The sequence below is a fragment of the Dromaius novaehollandiae genome, chromosome 9, assembly GCF_036370855.1.
Source record: "Dromaius novaehollandiae isolate bDroNov1 chromosome 9, bDroNov1.hap1, whole genome shotgun sequence".
NCBI lineage: Eukaryota > Metazoa > Chordata > Aves > Casuariiformes > Dromaiidae > Dromaius > Dromaius novaehollandiae.
In genome coordinates this window covers 3575489-3592370 of record NC_088106.1, presented here as the reverse complement: position 1 = coordinate 3592370, position 16882 = coordinate 3575489, and the positions used below count along the sequence as shown (strand labels likewise).

General features: G+C 37.3%; 1 protein-coding gene and 1 non-coding gene across 2 annotated transcripts in view; both read left to right on the top strand.

Annotated features, from left to right (window-relative positions):
* Positions 1-11540, top strand: part of KPNA4 (karyopherin subunit alpha 4) — a 29465-nt gene extending 17925 nt beyond the window's left edge. The window contains exons 10-17 of the mRNA XM_064516568.1: positions 32-76; positions 1452-1583; positions 1832-1960; positions 3584-3688; positions 5259-5330; positions 6094-6256; positions 7280-7374; positions 9622-11540. Of these exons, the coding sequence (XP_064372638.1) occupies positions 32-76; positions 1452-1583; positions 1832-1960; positions 3584-3688; positions 5259-5330; positions 6094-6256; positions 7280-7374; positions 9622-9720 (840 nt within the window). The 3' untranslated portion in view covers positions 9721-11540. The remainder of the gene's footprint in view (positions 1-31; positions 77-1451; positions 1584-1831; positions 1961-3583; positions 3689-5258; positions 5331-6093; positions 6257-7279; positions 7375-9621) is intronic.
* On the top strand, positions 2317-2639 carry LOC112986487 (small Cajal body-specific RNA 7). Its single transcript, XR_003260032.1, has one exon. It is a non-coding gene; the product is annotated as a small Cajal body-specific RNA 7 (non-coding RNA).
* Positions 11541-16882: the final 5342 nt, after the last annotated feature.

Below are 16882 nucleotides of genomic sequence, written 5' to 3'. Positions count from 1 at the left end.
TTTAATGCTAAATGTTTCTTCTCTTTCTTAGATCCTTCCAGCCCTCTGCGTTTTAATTCACCACACAGATGTAAATGTAAGTAGCAACACTTCCAGCAAGTCATTTTGTGCTCATGTGTAGCTTTTTAGGTGAAGTACATGACTTGTCATAAGTAACTAAAAAAAGTCGTCTCTTGGATCATTGCAAGCTTATTTTGATATCTTTTTCATATCTCGATGTGTTTTTAAGCAGCAGTTATGTTTTTGCCTTATTTCCCTGTGTATTTTTGCAGGTACTCCATTGGATGTACTTTCCCTACGCTTAAGAGAATCAGCTTATTTTCTTCATGCAGTCATTTTATCCTCATAGGAAGTAAAAATGTGGTTTTATCTATTTCTGCAGACAAATAGATAAACATAGGATTTTGTATGGCTAGCACTAAAAAGTTTGAGGTTGTAATGGAAACCAGTGTCCAGTAATCCAGGGAGAAATATGAGTCACTGGTGCTAATGTAAAATGCTAGCAAGTATTATACATTTCTAAAGTGTTAAATATGAACTTTAGCTTATTGTCACAGTGGAATAAATGATGGAGACTTTACTGATATCGTTAAATAGGCCAGCCTTTTGCCTCAACAAAAAGCAGAATTATTCATGATTGTATCTCTGCTGTTTATCAAAGTTGTAATTTAGTTAGGTGTCTAAGTTTAATACCAAGTGCTTTAACAAAATATATTTAAACTAATATACATATTGGATTATATTTTAATCATTCCATTAGGTGAAAATGAAGCTTATTTGGAATTTCTTGAAAGGTCTGTATTACAGATCAGTTAGTCAAGAGTGGTCAGCTGAAATAACGCTCAATTTCTCAACTGCTTAACTTTTTTGTAAACTGTCACTTGAAATGTTCTGATTTTCTGCTTTTTTAATTGGCTTGTCTGTGTGTGAATATTTGTACATGGGCACGCCCCCAGGAAATTCAGTCTAAAGTGTTGCAGCATTACGTTTTAAAAAATGTCAAAGCCTGTCTTAACTTTCCTGGTGGAACTCTAGGAATAATAACTTGAGATTATGTGAAGTGTAGACTGCTGGTTTGAGAGTATGTCAGATGCCAGCAGTCCTCCCTAAAGAAGACTTTGTCTTCCATCAAGGGATCAGTCTTTCATGAGAAGGGCAGATATTCTTGAATTCCACTGATTATTATATTCTTCAGAATTTCAGTTGTAGTAGTCTGGGCCATTTAGCTGGTTCATTCTTACCTCTGTGTTCTTGGGAGCAGGAACAGGTTAGATAGCAGATGCTTCAGACTTTTATACGTTGGAATGTACAAAACTTGTAGAACGAAGTGGGTTATGGGTGTGAATCTGCTGCATTGCATCAAAACCCTGACTTCACAATATGAACTGTATACATTTTTAATTTTTCTAAGATTTATAACACTTCTGTGCTAATTTAAAAATTTTTTTTAGATATTGGTAGATACAGTTTGGGCGCTCTCATATCTAACGGATGCTGGCAATGAACAGATCCAGATGGTGATAGACTCTGGAATAGTCCCTCATTTGGTTCCTCTTCTCAGTCATCAAGAAGTTAAAGTGCAAGTATGTTTGGATAATTATAAGAAAGAGTTGTTTAAAATGTAATACTAGAGAAAGTAGTGTTTCTTTTAAATGTTTTAAAACTTAAACATGAACTATTAAAAATGCTGTGTGGTACAGCTTTTGCATAAAATATTTTACTTTAACTGTGCTTGTTCTGAAGGTACAGAATGTGTTTGGTTAGAAAAATCTGTCTTTTCTGTTTAAAATTTATTTTTCGAAAAAACTTAAAAGAAAGCGTTCTGTTTCAGACTGCTGCACTGAGAGCTGTAGGAAACATTGTCACTGGTACCGATGAACAGACACAAGTAGTTTTGAATTGTGAAGCTCTTTCACATTTTCCAGCACTTCTGACGCATCCCAAAGAAAAAATTAATAAGGTACATAACTGCAGAGATTGTGGCTGATTGATAATTATTTGATATTTGGCTTGGCTGTTTTGAATTCCACAAATAGTGTAGCGTGATTGAGCTTTGAGTGACTGACTACTTTTAAGATACTGCAAGAGCACATGGCGTGCTGAATTCCCCCCCCCCCCCCCCCCTTTAAGTTAACATACTTAGAAAAATATCTGAGGAGCTACCAACTTGTCCTTGACAGGAATGGTCATTTTCCAATTATTCTAATTAAATTTTTTATAAAATAAAGCTTTATCTTGTAGTACTACCTGACAACTTACAAGTTAGTTCTTGATATGTGAAGTAAATGTAACATATCTTAATCAAACTGACTCTCTTGGAAGTGATGAAACAGAGATAATTGGATGCTTCTCTGAATGGAGTGTGCATGGTAAATAAAATTTGAATTGAATCAAACTTCTTGGGGGGAGGGGGAAGTGTGTGTCTGTGTCTGTGTGGTACATAAAAGGCTATGAACTGGGGGCACTGATAATGAAGTGCTGATTCCGGAGTGCATCTGAGGCATGTTGTTAAATTCTGGGGTGTCGCTTTTCAACATTGCCGATGATTAGAGCCCCAAACAAGCTCACCAGACAAGCCTGGGCATCTTAAAAATCTCTAACAGGTTCATTAATGAAAATGATCCTGTGATCTGATCCAAGAGATTCAGCTGAATGGTCACATACACAAATGTGGGAATTTCTGGATCTTGTGTTAGAAATAAATATTTATCCAAGAAGTTGTCATGCAGGTTAAGGAGAGGAGAAATTTATCAACTACAAGATTAAAAGCAAGGAGATGCTTATTCTTTATATACTTAATTTTATGTCCATCTTCATTACTTCTTTGTAACTAGAAGTATAGATCAATTAAAAAAAAATTCCAAATATAGCCTTTGGCTTGGTTCAAAATGTCAGCCATCAAGGCCTAGGAGGGCCCACTGGGGGAAAGATCTCTTCCTGCATACTTTCCTAGGCACCTGCCAGTGGTTACTGCTGGAAAGAGGGTGTCCTGGGCATGTGATCTTCTGGATAGGATGATCATAAAGGATACTGTGACTTTAGTGTTCTTGAGAAGCATGCATTTAAATTGATTAGTATGCATTGCATTTTCTTGATGATTTGAAACTAACAAAAAAGACACACTTTGGAACAGGAGAAAAACATCTTTTACCCCTCTAGAGTCTGAAATGCATGATGCTGTAATGCATTTTGGAGTTGATCTGGCAGTCAGCCGAATATGCTGTAACATTCATTCTCAGTAGCAGAATCAATTCTGAGTGCTTGTTTGTAGCCTTGTGACTTCGTCTCTAAATTTTCCATTTAATCTATGAATTTTAGAGTATTTGGTTGTAGTGTCTTTGCAATGAAAGACTAGAGTCCTGCAGAATTTCCTGAGGAGATGTAGTTGTGACAACTTTATCTGTACTTCTAGTCCACTTAATAGGAATTCAGCTATATACAAAACAGATGCAATTAAAGACTTGGTCTAAGATTGGCTGTTGTATCAATTGTAAAAATGTGAATGTATAAAAACTAGCTGGACTGGGAGTAGAATACGGTATACAAGACTGAATTAATTTCAGTAAATCCTTTTATTTTGCAGGAAGCAGTGTGGTTCCTATCTAACATCACTGCAGGAAATCAGCAGCAAGTTCAGGCAGTAATAGATGCAAACCTTGTTCCAATGATAATACATCTTCTAGATAAGGTTAGATAACAAGGATTTAACTGTTTATTTTCTTAAGTAGGGAAAGTGGCATTGAACTTCATGCTTTATCTTTTATATCATATTGTAAAATCCGGGGTGGGGGATGCTGGGAAGGGGCATTAATCAGCTGGTAAACTAGCTCCATGTGTATTTTTGTATGCTGCAAGATAAATACATTACTGCTGGTTCAGATATTCTTTTGTAAAGTGCTGTCAGGTGATGTATGTCTAAATGCAGTGGGGAAGGGAAGCATATCAGGGAGAGTTCCTTCTGAGGTCCTTCTAAATCCTGTGAAATTCTTTTTTCCCCTTTTTCTTCTCCTCTTTGTAAACAGTGATGCCAGAATTTGCTCTTATGTCATACAAAGAGGTGTGCATGGGAACAATGCTAAGTTAGTTCCCAGCATTTTGCCTATTCTTAAAGGACTTTGTCCTTTTTTCTCGTGTAATATGGAAACATAAGGAGATGCTCAACAGTGGCATTTATTAACATGTTCATTTTTAATTAGTAAAACTAGTAAAACTGCATCGAAAAATGGATATCTGTTTGAAGAAAAAAAAAAAAGCATAGCCTCGTGTTCAGAGATTTTTGCCACTTAAATATGTATGCATGTATAGATGTGTTTCTCTTCAGTAGTAGATTAAACCTTTAAGATGAATGCTTTTGGGGGGTGGAGGGGTTAATTACTTTTCATTAAATACTAAAGTGAAGTAGTTGCCAGCAAACAGTTCTGAATGAAAGTCTCTCGTTGCTTGTTCAGTACCAGGGGTTGACTGCCAATGGGTCATCTGTCTGGAGTTCAAACACATGTATTCAATTTCAGCTGTTGAGTTTTAGTACCTTTTAAAACATCAGTTTCCAAACTGCATTGTTCCCAGGAACTCTATTGTGAAGAAAGTGTAGCTAAAAGTGTGTTTATAAATGGGGGAAAAGTATACAACACTTCTGTCTTTCAAATGAATAAAGTAAAAAGTAGGAAATGTGACTTGACTTTCCTTTCCTGGAGTGTGGAAGGAAGCCAGAAATACCAACCTGCTGATGATTTCAGCCAAGCAAAAATGCAAGGTCCTGTGTTAGTGTAGGGGTTGGGGTTGTGACTGAAGAACTGCTTGCGTCTTTTCCCCTAGTAACATACAGTTGTTAATAAATAGTTCAATTTAGTAAACAGACTTGACTTGGCTAGCTTCAGAGCCAGACTTCATTATGGTATGCACAGTATTTATCAAAATTACCACTCACTACATTATCTCTCACTAATGTATGACAGCTGTTGATAAGGAGTGTGAGAGGAAAGAGTACTGCAGCTGTTTTTCTTTACTTCGATACAAACATTTCTCTTGCTCTAGAAAGAGCATTAAAGACACTGTTGCAGGGGAGGGATGAACACTTGTGGACTCAAACATCTGTAGGCTTTGTCAGTTACCCTTCCTCCTTAGCTAAAACTGATATGGTGACACCATGTGGAAATGACTGTAACAAACGTAAACTTCTACCAGAATATTACATTGAACAGGATGAATTTATCAAATAAGAACTGAAATGATTATTTCTAATTACTATTGTATTTTAGGGTGACTTTGGTACTCAGAAAGAAGCTGCTTGGGCAATAAGCAACTTAACAATCAGCGGAAGAAAAGACCAAGTGAGTCAAACCCTTAGAAAGGGTCCTTTACCCTACTTTAAGTGCACTTGAGAGAGTGTTTCAGTTGCCTAGTTCAGATTTTTTCTGTGATAGGATTATGAAGGTGTTGATTCCTCCCCCTGTTCAGTAACTTGTTTCCCTTTTCCACAAAGGGATTTAAGAGTGAACTTCAGCTTCCATTTTTGGAATGACCTGGGATTAGGATTATCAATGGGAATGTGGATGGGAGCTCTCGTTGGTGTGGCCTAGTAACTACGAATAGCAACATTCAGGTTCTGATAAGGTTTCGTGGTCATTCAGCATCTGTACTGCCACTTTCCTTGAGTAGGAGTGATAATTACAAGCATGGAAGCTGCAGGTGGACTGCATTACTTGCTGCTTTCTGATGTCAGTGTGTCAGTGAGTTAAATGGAAACAAGACATAATGTTGGGCAGAAGCCATTGATTACGAGTACTCTAGTTTCTTGTTAACCCAGATTATTTACTGTATCAGGAGGGAGGTTGTCATTCTTCAAAGATCAGGTTGAAACTCCTTTTCTAATAATGAAAAGGTTTCAGTATTTACTGCTTGTCGAAGTAATCTAGACTTGAGATATGTTTATAATCTAATTCATAAGTGATACTTTTTTTATGCTCTGAAATGAGTATTTCTGAAAATGACGATTGGGTAACTGATTATTTTTACTTCACTAGTTTGAGTGTGCATTTGTGGTACATTTCTTGCTTCTCTCATGATTCTGAATCAATTCTGCTTTTTTCCTAGGTGGCGTACTTAATTCAACAAAATGTAATTCCTCCCTTTTGCAATTTGCTAACAGTAAAAGATGCACAAGTTGTGCAAGTTGTTCTGGATGGACTAAGTAATATATTAAAAATGGCTGAAGATGAAGCAGAAACCATAGCCAATCTTATAGAAGAGTGTGGAGGTATGATGCTGAATGTTTGGATACTGTTTCTTATAAAGTGATGATTTCGCTTCTTACTGCACGTGCATGCTGCGGGCTTTACTGTATTTTGGCACAAATGTTTGGAGCAAGCATTTTAAATATCAGTTTTTCCTGCCTATTAGACAAGTATACTCAGTTTTTTCCTCATTAAGTTCACGATCAAGTAAAATACATAGAAATTGGATTGTATATTATGAAGCCTATCAGGTGCCAATTCTCTAGTGTGAAGTTCGGTGTACTTCATAAATGCGTATCAATGTAGGTATGACATACTTAGTTGTACACAAGTCGCATCAGGTGAATTTTTAAAAGTTTCTACATACAAAAGTTGTAGAAATATAATAGCTGTAGTAATTCATTAATAGCTTTCAGGCTTTCTAGACTGGCTGCTGTTTCACAGTTGGCTGAAACTCTTCAGGGAAAAAGAACAGTGATAAACTCGGGCACTGGTAAAAGCTTTGTTTTGGGATTTTTTTTAAACATGAAGAGAATGGTCAGAACTTCCTAATATATTCATATGCATGCTTTGCTCATGTCTGCTAATTTTTATTGTACTGGAGATACTGCTATGTACTCAAGCTACAGGTCAGTAATTGATTGCATGCATGCCACAGACAGTGTGAGAGTGGATTTTGAATGTCACAGGACAGGGACTGCACCAGGTGCCAAAACATCAGTGAAACTCTTGACTCCTACTGCATTTCCACAATTAGCTTAACCACTCATGGTGGGGAGAGGGAAATACGATCAGTGCTAGAAGGTTTTTGACCTTTTGTATAAATTGTTGTAGTAGGTATGTCCCAGTCTTTAATATATTTCCTTGATTCTCTAAGAAGCTTTTATGCTCAAGCAGCTGAAATGAGGTTAACAGCCCTTATTCATACTTGCTTTTATTCCTGGATTTGTTAATTATTTTGCATGATGAGTCCTCAGGGAGAAGGGGATTATTTTGACTGAACTTAGAATTCTAACCCAATCATATTTTATGTGTGTTTCCTCTAGGCCTGGAGAAAATTGAACAGCTACAAAATCATGAAAATGAAGACATCTACAAACTGGCTTATGAGATCATTGATCAGTTCTTCTCTTCAGATGATGTAAGTGCATGATAGCTCTGAAATCTGCCTTTGAAATTGTTTACTTATAAATATGGTTCAAGATAAACACAGCAACTATAATGCCTGCTCTGACATTTCCTTGTTTTTTCAGGATTTTTTTATTGCATGCAAATTACTGATGCACGCTTACAGTCCTGCTGTGCATAATTTATATGTAAAACTGCAGTCTTATTTCAGGGGGTGTGAATATAATTGAATGAGATATTTCATTGAAACTGTAACTAGCTTCCTTTAATAACATTCCATTAGACTAGTACTGACAGATTATAAAACTAATTATAAATATAAAATGTATTTTGTACAATCTAAAATTAACAACATCCTGGTAACTTCAAGTATTCTAGGATTATTTATTTTACTGACAACCTAGTATTTTCCGACCTGTGCTCACTCTTGGCTTTCCATGTTTTTCTTTGTCACTGTTGCTGCTTGAGTTACAGTTAAATACCTGATACCTTCACTTAGTTTTCTTTGCCTGAAGTCCTTGAGACTGAGTTCAATTCCCTAGAGGTGGGAAACGCCTAGTAGCAGTAGTACAGTTGCATAGATTTCAGAAATACTACAAACTTCAGGTAAACAGCTTGCTAGGTGCTACCACTAAGAAGTGAGTATCAACTACACTGGTGTTAAGCATAATTATTATGCCAAAGGGTTATCGTCACGGATTGGTTCACTCACATGGATCTTGGGTTCATAACCATGTATCTTGAATAACTTTCCTATTTGAGACTGGATGAGAGAATCATAGGTTGTCCAATGGCATCTTAAGTGTAGTTTTTCAATGGTATGAACTAGTTGCTTTAAGATATGACTCAACGATGTGATAAATATGGGGATATCACTTATGATTATTTGTTTGCATGTTGCTTTTAATTTGAAAAGCAGTGTAGAGGAAGCTGATAATGCACATCATAGGTCCTCAAAGTCAGAAAGAAGGCTTTTTGACTCTGCCATTCAGGATGTGTCATCTTCTACAACTATGCTGTTAAGGAGCACTTCTATTCACCTGGGTGCTGCTTGTTTCTTAAAGAGTGAAGTGATCCTAATATTTCATCTTAATGTGCACTTGTCTGTACTGCTAAGGTCCTGCATTTTTTTGCTTAGTGTTATTACTGTTTTGGTTTTAAGTTTGTGGTGCTTAAGATGTTGAAAACTCACTTAGTAAACTTACCAGATTCAATGAAAAATAAGTCCTTATGTTACTCTGCTGCATGGGTGCTGCTTCATAATGAAGCATCTATAGATCTGATGCCTAATTGAGGCCTAGTATTCTGTTCCCTAAAGATGAGGCTAAAATAGCTCTCTTACTGCCAGTTTCTGACTAAGCTTGACTTATCACATCTGATAAGCTCCTTGCTGACTTGAATACTAAGTCTTATTTTCTGCTGCTTAAGAAACATTATTTTGAATATATTAGTAATGACAGAGGTAGGTGGTCTTGCTTAAGTAAAAATAAGGATGCACTGACCCAGAATGTTGTTTTCAGTTTAAATATATGATGTAAATCAAAGAGGTTATTTTACAGATCTGTGTTCATTTTAAATAGTAAAAAGTTGCATGGAAAGATGCAATAAATAATGTCAGTCTGCATCGTGAAGCAAGTGTCTTCTACTTGGTTGAAGAACTTCTAGGAGCAGATTATAGCAAAACAGTAAAACTTAGTTGAATTGATGCCCTACTATCTGCCATTAAGTGTATTTTGTGCTAGAAATGTTTTTGTGTACATCTTTTAGATGAACAATATGACAGCCTTGCATATGCACTACAGGGCTTGGAATTTAACATTGTGTCCTTGACAGATTCAAATATGGTGAAATGTATACTGCCTCTTTAAATTGAAACTGCTGTTTCAGCTTACTCCTCACTTGATGTAATGGAACTGGTTTCCTCCAAGAACTGTAACAACTTATAAACTGGCAGTAAGGATGACATGTGACTGACAAAATACTTTCTAGGTGTGAAAACTTTATAATAAAGAGGAGATGTTATTGGATACTACATAGTCTACCTGCTAAAGCTAGTCCACCTGTAAGCTAAAACATTTCAGCCTAAATTATTTTGTCACTATGGTACCTCTACTAAGCGGGGGAAGAAAACTGGGAAGACTTGATACAATGAAGTAAACTGAGTTGAATTGATAAATGTTCATTAGGATTGTCTAGCAGTTTATTTTTTAGCTAGACTTTGGTTCCTCTGTACCTACTTAATCTTCTTGTTCCCTTACAGATTGATGAAGATCCTAGCCTTGTTCCAGAGGCAATACAAGGCGGAACATTTGGTTTCAATTCATCTGCCAATGTACCAGCAGAAGGGTTCCAGTTTTAGAGTGGTGTTTTGGAAGTTAGGTACAATGCAGCACTGAATAAAAAAAAAAAAAAGGTTTGATCCATCAATCTTGGCTCATGGGATCCGCTGCTGCATTAAATCGGGAAAGAAAATGTGAAGATTTCATTTGGAATCACAGAAAAGCCCAAATGAAGTCAAGATGGCGAGTGGGTGCGAGTGAGAATGAGTGGCAAAATGTAATGAAAAACTTCACACTGAATGCTTATTTAGATTGTTCAAAGAAAAAGGGCTACAGGTCAAAGATCTTCAGTGCCTGAGAAGGAACAATGACTTACTAGAGCAATTGGGGGGATATGCAGTACTATCATCATCAAGCCTTGTAAGCATAAGAGAATAGGATGCCCATATAAGTCCAAGGAGAATGAGCCCAGGCCTTGCTATGAAGCACCGTGTGAATGGACAACATTGAATGAATGTCTGGACTCGATGCTGTGGAGCCAGGCTGATGTTTCCAATATGGGGCTCTTCAGTCATGAAGCAGACTCCTAGTCCTGGAGTGGCGTGTGTACGAGAGTATGGTTGTGATGCTGTATGTGAACGCATGCAAGCTTGATTCGCCTTCAGGGGGCTGATAACAAACCTAGTATATCATCAAAATGAGTTCATAAGTGTTAACTTACACTGGACACAAAAACAAAGACCGGTTTAGCAGCAGACTCTGGTTTACTCCTGCAGCCTGTGTTTCTTTTTGTTTTTTTCCCTCTTATTTTTCTTTTAGTTATTTTTAATTTCTTTCCTGTATGGCTTATTAGTTGTTTGTAAAGTCAGAATTTTCAGGAAGGCTTCCCTGTGCATTTGCACCAGATGAATGTTTGATGTTATGAAAAGCTTTCCATATCATCAAAACTGATTTGTAGATTTTTGCATGAAAAAATCATACATTTCCCTTCAAATAGGCTGTGTTGCAGTACACAATTTGCCATAATAGTAGAAAGCAGTAAAATGTGGTAATAAAAATCTCATCCTTTTCATTTTCAAAGATAACATAAAGACCTTTGCATGTGGTAATCTACAGCATAGTTCATTTTTAGATTTTGTTGAGTCCTGTAACCAAATGTTTCCGTTGTGGTAGAATACCGTGCTGTGTTTCAATGTTACTTGTTTTCAAACTTTGTTTTCTATGAAAATGATATGGAAACTTCTAAAAATGAAATTTTTGGTGCATATGTACTGCCGAATAAAGACCGAAAGAGGTGTGAATAGATGTACAAATCAAGTCATGGTTTGAACACCTTTAATATGCCTAATCCAATTGTTTTAGACTCTTTTTATCTTAGATGTAGGCAGCCATGAACAATCTATTTTGAGCCACTTTAGAGAGACAACTTTGTATTTTTAAAACTTGCATAAAATGGATGCAAGTGTTTTTATAATTGGAGTAATGCCTCAGTTTTGAGGTTCTGCACACTAAATTAAAGGTGACGTTACAAATTTGTACAAAATGAACTCTTTATAAGGTGGCTCATTGTAGGAAATGCTGTGCCTTCCCCTTTGAGCACAAGTGTTGCATGAACAACAGTTTGCTATAATAAAACATACCAGATTAGCCACCATTAGCATCTATATCTACCTTGTGTTTTAAAATCAACTGATAATTCTGAAACACTGTAGAATGGATAAAGATTATTTTGTGATCATAACTCTTTGTTGGACTAGAGTATTTTTGCAGCATTCCTTGTCATCAGAAACATGGTTAAAGTTTAAAACTAGAAGCAGCGGAAACTAGCTTGTGAAATTTATCCAAGTAGAGTGCAGGCTAGGCTGTCTTGGGGAAATAAACATTAAAACTTGCAACAGTATTGTATTCAGTGTGTCTTTTTGTATAAACTCAAACTTTCATCAAAAGGTGCAGGTGAACATTTGAAGAAAGCTATGTTGCTGTTGCATCTTCTAAATCTTTTTGTTTGATGCTACCTAACAAATATCAGTGTAGTACAGTATGCTGTGCAAACTTGAGAAAAATATTTTGGTCTAAATATTAAGAAGTATCTACTACTTTACCTGATGGTACATATTCACTGAAACTAGAGCTTTGTTCATGTGAAGTGTAAGTAACCCTTGAAAGACCTAAGGTGCTTACATGAGTGTTTTTAATTCCACTTTTGGCATCTCAGCTTCTTTATACTTTTTAACTTCACACTAAAATGTGTGAAGGATGTACAGTAGGAAACTGTTGCTTTGTTCCAATTGCTTGTTATTGGGGGTGGGAGGAGAACAGATGCACTTGCAGAAATGTGTGTGTTTGAAAAGAAAAGCCCCATGGACAAGCTCATGCAGCACTCCTACTGCCAGGAATAAGCATCTCTTCTTGGCACTTCCTCTGAGATATAGCTAAGGTAATTCACTTTGTCTGTTAGCCCAATTCTTGTTACCTACAGCTTGTACTCCATTCTGTATTGCTGTCCTGGTGTTTAAAAAACTTCTTTCACCTGCTTCAGAGCAGATCCTACCTCTGTTCTGTTAGTATACCATTGTACTGAAAACGTAAATATTTTGGCATCCACAGGGTGGCAGTATCCATAGCTCTTTAGGAGCAAAGGTATGAAGGAAAAACTGAAGCGAGTTTGTCTAATGTGTTTCCCCCCCCCAAAAAAACTGTGGTTGTATTGGGGGAGGTGGATAAGGGATAAAAATGAAAAACAACTTCACCTAAAGGCTAACTTTAGGATGACTGCTTTGTCTCTTACCTGGTCATCTGATCAGGGTACTTTCCTTATGGTGCAACTTTTCTGCCTATGAGTCAGGACAAATAAATGTTACATCACCTGACTCTATCCACACTGAACAATGACAGTGGGCCATCAACAGAAGTAAATCAGACGTGTTCCTTCTAATATTCAAGCTATAACATAGATCACAGTATACTTAAGTTGGTCAGTAACAGACAACACTGCTTTATTGATACTTAGGTTGTTGGCCGTCATACAGTTTACTTAGTAACTCTCTTTGGTTGCTGTTCTTGCATTCTAGTAAAACTAACCAAAAGTAGAGGTGAGGTTGCATGTTAGTCTGTTCTTTGTGTCTTGAAGTAAAAAGTTCCCTTTTCAGCTGAACTTAGGGTAGCAGAGTTCCAGAAAGACATTTAAAATGTTGAAGGGCAAAAGTTAATCCATAATATAAACTATATATAATTTTTTCCTCCTAGAAGCAGCACTGTCAGAGTTCAAATAGCAGCTGTGCTGGGATTTTAGGGCTGGACTACCTGGCATAGCTAGGAGAAACAAGCTCTTCTGCAGAGGGGAGAATGCTGTGCCAAATCCAAACAAAAACCTGAGAAGTCGACAGAAGCGTACACTGAAGTGTATTTTCTCGCAGATAGCAAGCATTCCCAGTAAGTTGTCTACTTCTGCTGTTTTGTTGGTGGAATGGGCTAGTCTTGCTATGAAAACACTAGTATCTGGATTTTTTATTGAGCTACTAAACTTCTAAGGATTTCAAAGCAAAATGAAATGGTTGTTAAAGCAGATAATTTGGCCAGCCCCGAGCAAGGGAACCTGATCGCTTCTTTGTAACCAGGGCTCTGCTCTTACAGGATTTCAAAAGCATACTGAAAACAATGGATGTGCCAGAAAGAAAGAGGAGTGCTTCTTTCTCTAAATGAGATTGAAGAAACCTGTATGTATTTTAACAACTTCTCCTAGCATAAGTATACTATATGGCATAAATTGCTAGATTACTTTTGCTGCTTTATAATTAAAGAATCTCTTTGCATCAGTGCTACTGGACTCTGCCACTCCTAACTGTGTTTCCTCAGTTCCATGTGTCACCAAATTACTGGCAGGAATGCTGGTCACAAGGCTGGAAGCAATTACAGAAGTCATGCATCTGGATCAAATAGACTTTATGAAAGGAAATTTAGTAGCAGAAAATGTGTAAAGTTTACAAACTCTTGCCTGGTAGTCAATAAGTTTTAGCTGCTGCTAGAATAAGTCTCAGAAGGCACACAATGTGCTTTGAAAGAGTTAACACCCCTTCAGTACCCACAGAAACATGGCTGAAACCTTAATTTGTTTAAAGAAATCCCACTTGTGCTTGTGAATCCCACTTGTGCTTGTGAATCCCACTTGTGCTTGTGAATCCCACTTGTGCTTGTGAATCCCACTTGTGCTTGTGAATCCCACTTGTGCTTGTGAATCCCACTTGTGCTTGTGAATCCCACTTGTGCTTGTGAATCCCACTTGTGCTTGTGAATCCCGTGAAAAGGGGATCCTGTACTTATTGTGCTGAACCTGTTCGATGTGCTCAAAAGCTAAGGTAAACTTTGTTTTCATCAAGCGATTGACACTGTTATATGTAAATATTTTTGATACACTTTAATCTCTAAGTTTTTAGAAAACAGCATTGAAAGTTGCTATTAGTAGGAAGTAGCAAATGTGGGAAACTTTAAAATGCCAGCTATTTGTAAATGCTTTACAGAAATTTTGTAACTTGAATGGAGAGGTAGGTGGCCTGTAATTGGACTTAGTGCCATCAGTAGCAGGTTATGGTATGAGGCAAGCATGGCATTCTAGGAATGGCAACTTTTCAAATTAAATGTTGCTTCATCTTGAGAATTCTTACATGCTTTCAAGTACCTAAAAAATAATCTGGTAGCATACATTCTTCCTGTGCACATCAGTTATTGTAAATCATTGACAAAAGCTCCCTTGTTTGGTCTGCTTCTGCAGCTTGTTCCTTAAGACTTTCCTGTTGGTGGGGGATGGTAGTAGAAGTAGTACCACTCTGTATTCTACTTTATGTAGTGCCTGCACCTTGGAAACAAAACTACTCCCAAGTTGTGTGTCTGTGTTACTTGGGCTCTGTTTCAGGCGCTGTGGGTTACTAGGAGGTATTCTCTGCTGTTGCAGTGTATTCAGTATAGGTCCTTGAGTAACATACCAATGCGCTTCCATCCACCACCTTAAAAATTAAGAATATTGATGAGCTGGAGAAACGTCTTTCAAGAAACATGAAACTGATTTAGACCATCAGCTTGGGGCTGGGGGGGACTATTCCAATACCATGGACAGCTACAGCCTTTTAGTCTGGAAAAATATGGTTATTTCAAATATATTCCATTTTTTCTTTATCTATGTGTCCCTAACTTACCTCTCTCCTTAAGCTGTTTGAAATCTGTCAAACTCTCACTCTGATCACACAGTTCATACTTTTCTACAGCCTTTGACAAGATGCTCCTTCTATAATGAATCTGAAGTACTGTAAGTATATTAACTATAGGTATACAGTGATAGGTGTGTTTCTGCCTCAGATGTGCTAGATGTTCATATTATTTGAGTAAGAACCATTTTTTCAGTGTGTAGGACCTTAGATGTATTTACTTCTATAATGCTTGCTGAAGAATTGCTGAGTGTTGCCTACATCTTGATCTTGATTGAATCTTACCTACTTGGTTCAGTACAGTGCTGCAGATATCTTCCTTAGCCTCTGTACTGGTTCAGTATGCATCATTGGACAAATTAGGTGCACTTTTTGAATCCCTATACTTCCTATTTGGCCTGTGAGCACGGACTAAAGCTCAGATACTTTGGGTGTAATTCCTCACTGCACTTCTAGAGAGCGTTCCTGACTAATCTTCCTTGATGCTGGAAGCTAGATACTATCCCTGTGGGCCATTTCCCATACTAAGTTGTGGAAATTTCCACTGTATTTACTGCTATTTCCAGCTCTTCAGGATCATCGTGAGAATTGAGACTGAAAAGAAGTTTCTCAGCAGTCCCAAACTGGAGGTGCTGAAACCAACTTCTTCCTCTCATAATTCCTCTTTCTGCATTCTGAATTGAGGACTGGATTATTCCCATCTGAAGAATAATCTACAGTACAGTCAGGAGCATTTGTGGATCTGAAAGGGCTATGTATTTTCTGTGCATCCTCTTGGGTATTTGTTGAATTTTCCCTTCCCTCTTGAATTGCTAAATCTATATTACTTCTACAGCCTCTTTCCAACTTAGTCACACCTATAAAGAAGTTGACTATTGATTTAGCTTACATTGGTGAGTTACTATTTATTTGCTGCTAGTATGTCTGTAGTGTGCATCTTTTTTTTCCTTTTAGTAACACCTGAAACACTAGTGGTAGAAGCTGCTTCAGCAAAATCATGGTGGGCTAATGATGTCTCTGGGGGCAAGCATTGCAGTCATTTGACTACACTTGCACTCCTTTACTGTCTGTCAGCTAAAAATATCTATCCCGTTTTTAGTCAGATAGGAACACAGAAGCTCGAGTATGTAAGAAATTTGCAAATCAAGAATGAAAAATACATTGGAAATGTTTTCCATCTCCACTGGTTTAGGTGCAAGTGCTATCAGCTTGGACACTGCAGATACAGCCCTCAAATATGCAGCTTTTTCAGTGAATGTGTAGATATCCTGGCTTCTGAGCTTAATGTTTCTGGATAGATGCAAACAGTCATGGAAGAATACTTTGAGGGTTAAGAATTATTGACAGAAAAATAGATGAAATATTTCTAAAATTACTCTTACTTCTACCTTTAACTTTCAGACTTGGCCTTAAAGGAATCCTTGAAAATAGCTTTCGAACATGAGCCTGAAAAAACTTGCAACCCTGCTAAACCATGGAAAATCACAGAAGCAGTAGAGATTGATATTTTTTTTATCATGCATCATAATTTTCCAGCACCCTGCCCCAGTTAATTCCATAATATTTCATGTGTCCCATATAGATTAATGGCTTTGTCATTTCTCCCTTTGATAACCTTCTTTGCCTCTCAATATACAAAATCCCTTTTCTCTCAAAATACTGAAATGCTGTACTTAAGTTGAATTTGGATAAATTTATTTTCCATCTGTCCTGAGGCTGAGGTTCCTCAGTACCTGAGTCAATCTGAGTGAGGCCTGCCATGGTCCTGACCTCTCTACCTCCAGCTGTGAATTCCTGGATCCTTCTGTGTAATCGCTGAGGAATCCTGGACGCTTCTGTGGCCTGGGTCAGAACAGGTAACTGACCAGACAAGAAAAAGAAACTATTTTTCTGTTTAAATGTGCTGAAATGACTTCACATGTTTAATACGTCCCAGAACTTGCATACAGAAGGGAAAAGGTACATAGGGGGTGAAAGTTGGGGCAAGTGGCAATTAGACACTTGTGGAAGCAAAGCCTTAGTTTGCATGTTGTTTGTTTTGTGG